Raw genomic sequence first — 4,823 nt, forward strand, 5'->3', positions numbered from 1 at the left:
CCGCTGTCGTCGGCCGCTTAATGGTGGTGTCAGGTTCTCCAAAAGGTACTACAGGGCAGCCCGCATTTTGTGTGGTGTTTGAGAGGAGGGCGCTAGCCGGCTGCTCCTTCCTAAGGCATGCATCTTCAAGGTGAAGGTGAGACGTGGAGTCTTCTTCGAAAGACGTGTTCCATGAATAGAATGTGTGGCTTCCACTACTAAGCTTTATAATTTTTTATTTATGGACCTCGCCCGCCCCATACAGCGGACGAATAAATACATACGGGCAGAGCGCAGCCGTGTGCTGGAACTCCATAGTTGCATTTATGTGACTGTGGTAGCTCGCTCTCCACATGCACCCACCCATGAGGAAAAGAAGAGGACGCTTGTTCCTGGTCCAGACATGAGGGTGGAGGAGTGCCTTCAAAGGTGGTATTTCTCCCGGGGTAAATAGAACTGCAGTAAGTTTTAAGTGTATCAGAGAGGTGGTGCAGGAAGCAACAGAATAGAATTGGTTTTTTAATACCTTGTATGTTCCTTTTATTACTGTGAAGGTAATGTGTGTCTAGAAATATATTGTACTGTCCTTGTTTCTGCTTCTCCTTTGCCTTGTTCTAGGTAGTCAAGCCACATACTCCGTTAATTAAGTTCCCAGACAGAAAAAGTAGTCCCAGACCTAAAAGTAAGTTTTTCATCTGTAGAAACAACTTGCATCACATTTCTTTGTGTTATTACATAAGAACCAGCATACATATTTTTTCTGTTTCAACTGTGCAACTCAACTGATTTTCAGCAGAGTTTTCAAAATATATTTGGTCTAGTTGGAGGCAGCTCTTTGACTTTTCAGACACTATAATGCTGTGGGAATACACCTAATACGCTCATGTCTTTATTTCTTGGTCAAGGCATATTCACTAATTTTTCCAGTGTTGTTTTTCTACTTCTTATGTAAAGTCTCATCTTTCCAAATACTAGTATTTCCCTGAAATGATTGTGCCCAAGTCAGTTTGAAGAAGCTTTAGATAGTTGTTAATATTTACAGAAATATTGTTGCATTTTCCTTCTCTGTTCTTAGTTGGAGTGTGCAATGTCTGTGGTATTTAAAACCATTATTATATATGGGGGAGGTGTCCCACTGTATGTTTTAAGAAGTATTTCCTTATGCTGCCAATTAATGCTGAGAAATTTATTTAAGTGCAAAATTTGACTTTTTTTTTTATACTTGTATTTATGTTGATCTTTATAGGATTCACAATACTGTTACATTTAAACCTCAAAGCTGTATTAGTGATATGTTGTTTTAACGTTCATTTTGAATCAACAAAGCACTTGAAACTAATGTAGGAGACATCTTAAGAAGCTCTGTTACATTATTCTCTAGAAATGATACCATACCATGTTATTTGCCACAGCTTTATCACATTTGCGAATGAGCTTTAAGTTTATTTTATCCACTAACATCTCAAAGTACCTACAGTGCACATAAGTGCCATTTCTGACTTACCTGTGAACTGTTCAAGAACTATTTTCTTCACTAACTTCGTGTCAGAATTCTGTGTGTTTTGCAGCATTCAGCTAAACACACCACCTCTCGTGCCAGTGAAAGCTTTGCTTTCTGAAAGGCTTGGAAATGTGTTTATCTTGTTTATCGCTGCATCAGGTTTTTGTGACTGTATCTTTTAAGGATGTTACTTTTCTACCTTAACTGGGTACTGTCATCTCATTAGCAAGTTGGAATCTGCCTCATCTGGCTTGAATGCTGTAGTAGTAATTGCTTCACTGTAGCTGCTTGCTGCTTCTATGTAATCAAGCAGAGCTCTGCAGATGAAGACTAAACTTTTCGGGACGTGGTTCTTGAAAGGCTGTCTGTCACAGTTTAGGGTCAGGGCTGCCCGCAGACCTGTAACAAACACTCTCTGTTAACCCCTATTCACCCCCAAAGGGGAGGAAAAAGGGAATAAAGGAGAGAGACTTAGTGATTAGAAAAGTAAAATACAAATATATACAAAACCAGTGTCAAACCCAACTTCCCTCCACCTCCACCACCTATGCCAATAGGTCACTGTCACCCCTGATGCTGGGGAGCTGGCCCTGGGGAAAAGTCCCAGGCTGGACTCAGCAGCAGCTGGGTTACAGGAGCTGGATTCCGGAACTCAGTTCAGGAACTCACAGCTCAGGATCAAAAGCAGAATAGATGGAGTCCTCCTCAGAGGCTGGCCATGGAATAAGGAGCAAAAGAGAGGAAGGGGCTTGACCCTCATGATCTCTCAACTTTATACTGAATATGAGAGATATGGGATGGAATACCCCACTGGTCAGCTTAGGGTCCACTGTCCTGTCCTATCCTCCCTGCGTGTGTGTCCTTTACTTTCTGCAGCCCTCCATGTGGTATAGAAGCTTTAGCTGTGACCTTGGTCGGCACAACACCCCTGGGTGGTAGCTCTGAGTGTTATCCCTGCTAGAAGCAGACACTGACATGGCATTGTTGTAGTGTGTGACAGCTGTGAGCTTTTTGCTTCCTGTAAGCCTCTGCCTCTTTTTCACTTCTCTTCACAGCTGCAGTGGACAAAAGGCATAATCTCCATGGATCTTGGTGATTTACCTTCATTATCTTACCACATAATTGGATACATACACACAGATGATACTTTATGGTTTTTTTTCTGTAACTACAGCCTCTTGGTGAGGCTTTTTAGGAAATATTCTGATTTACCTTATGTTTTCACATCCATATTTCTGCCACTCAAACATGATTTCTTTCGTTGTCAGATTCTTTTTGCTATGCTCTTGCTATATTTCATAATAAAAGCAATTGTGAGAAGTAGGGTGTCTTAATTCTTTTAACTGTTACAGTGAAGAAAATTGTCAATAACAGGTAGCTTTTACTGATTGCTCATTAATTAATTTTACAGTCTTGTTAAGCCTCTGTAAATGGTTTTGTGCTCTGGGTTTCAGTGCAGGAATCGCTACAAGGAAGCCTGCCATCTCCCCATGCTCCAGCAGCACAGGAGTCTGTAGGAGGCGGATCATCAGCCTTCCAGAACGTTTCACTTCTTAGTAGAGCACAAGGTACACCAGACACTTCTGAATTAGCAAGAACCTTACCTCAGAAATACAGAAGGAAACTTATGTCAGAGGAAGAGATCGAATACATTCAGGTAAGATTCCTTTACTGCTGTGTATTGTCTGTGTTTTCCAAGCGTTTACCCGATTTCTGCGCCTTCAAAGGTTCAAATCATTGTAATCCTTGGTAAGGGTGCACTCCCAGGCTTCATACCTTTGAGGCACAATACCCAAGCTACGAATTCTCAATATAGAAGGTATTAACTAATTTGTAACTGCTGGGAATTGGTGGCTTGTGGTATTGCTGAGTAGAGAGATACATACATAAAACCAGCGTGCAGATGGCTGGTGATAGGCAGAGCCTGTGTTCAACACTGTCGCTGGCTGTTCTGCCACAGCTGCTGAAAGTATGATTTGAACCTGCTGGACAGGATCACAGGCATCTGCTCATACACAAGAGCAGGCTGTTACCAGCTGGTTGAAGTCCAAAACATTTCTTGAACTAGTTTTTATATTACATTTATGAGTAACTTAGCTCTTATATTTCTAGTAGTGGAAACATTTTATAAACCTTGATATGAATATTTTCTACAGTGTTTTCAAATACAGTATGAAAAAGCGTACATGGAAAGGAAGGAAAACCTGCTTTTGTTCTGTAACAGTTTAATCTGTAAAAACTGATGCTTGAAAATGGGGAATGCATAAGATTTGAAGAACTTGTGAGATGGGTGTAAGTTTGAAATCAAGACACCTGTGTAGCTTTGTTAAATGATAAGGACACTTACAGTGTAATCGTGTTAGTAGAGGAAATCCATCTCCTGCGTGTCAGTGGGTAGGGTATTTGAATTAAAAATAGAAGTAGTTATTTCCCATATTAATACATTTCTTGGCATCTAGCATAAATGTTCTAACGGTGAGGTAAGTTGTAAAATAATTTTGTTTTGAGAATAATTACTTGAATACCTTTCTGATTTCTTGTAAGGGTTGTAATGGCTCGCCTTGGCTTTGTTTTTATTTTGCACTTGGAATTCAGGCAGTGAAAATAATTCTAAAATTTGTTTTCACTACTGTGGTGTTTGTCAGATCTCTCTCAAGTAAGCATCAGGTTTCCTCAGGGCAGCAGTGGAAGCAGCTGCAATTGGAGGTTGCAGGTGTTAATCTTCCTGTATTCTCCCCTGAAGAAAGTGGAGCTGTTAGTGGCAGATGCTTGACACTGTATGTGTTCTCACATAGGTGAAAAATCAATGTAAATCAGAAATTAAAACTAGACCTCTATTAGTCTATAACAGTGCAAAAGAAGATTTGATCTCCACTTCCCTTTTTTTTTTTTTTTTTTTTTAAAAAATTTTTGCTCCCCTCCCCTTTTTTTTTTTTTTTTTTTTTTTTTTTTTCCCCAGCGGAATACATTTAGCTGTCTGCTTTTCTTTTGCAGCGTGGAGGTCCAGAATAAGTGTGGAAGATGATACACTGTTTGGCCGCTGTTGAAGGATGAAGTATTGCATTCACAATAAAGGCACTTCCTTAATATTAAAAATTACTGTATACTAATAGCTTTAATAAAAACCCACATGGAGGATAAGGGGATTGACAGAACACACTATAGAGTAATTCACAATAGGCAAGAATTTTCTGTTGATGGCTAACTAGCAACTGAGTATGTTTGATGTCTGCACCATTAAAATATTTTTCTAATTAGCCATTTACAAACTTGGCAATCTAACGGAGTCGTTTTATTTTTCTGCGTAGGCAGTCGGGCTGTTTCTCCGGAAATGACCTCTCGG

At 40.0% G+C, this 4,823-nt stretch overlaps 1 protein-coding gene across 1 annotated transcript; it reads left to right on the top strand.

Moving 5' to 3' along the window:
* Nucleotides 1-597: 597 nt before the first annotated feature.
* MRPS36 (mitochondrial ribosomal protein S36) lies at nucleotides 598-4,492 on the top strand (the record flags this gene model as incomplete). The annotated part of the gene is made up of 3 exons (XM_008937113.1): nucleotides 598-661; nucleotides 2,935-3,137; nucleotides 4,475-4,492. Coding segments are annotated over 3 exons (285 nt in total), but the record flags the coding sequence as incomplete, so codon positions are not given.
* Nucleotides 4,493-4,823: the final 331 nt, after the last annotated feature.

The sequence above is a fragment of the Merops nubicus genome, unplaced genomic scaffold (assembly GCF_000691845.1).
Source record: "Merops nubicus isolate BGI_N331 unplaced genomic scaffold, ASM69184v1 scaffold19243, whole genome shotgun sequence".
In the NCBI taxonomy this organism is placed as follows: Eukaryota; Metazoa; Chordata; class Aves; order Coraciiformes; family Meropidae; genus Merops; species Merops nubicus.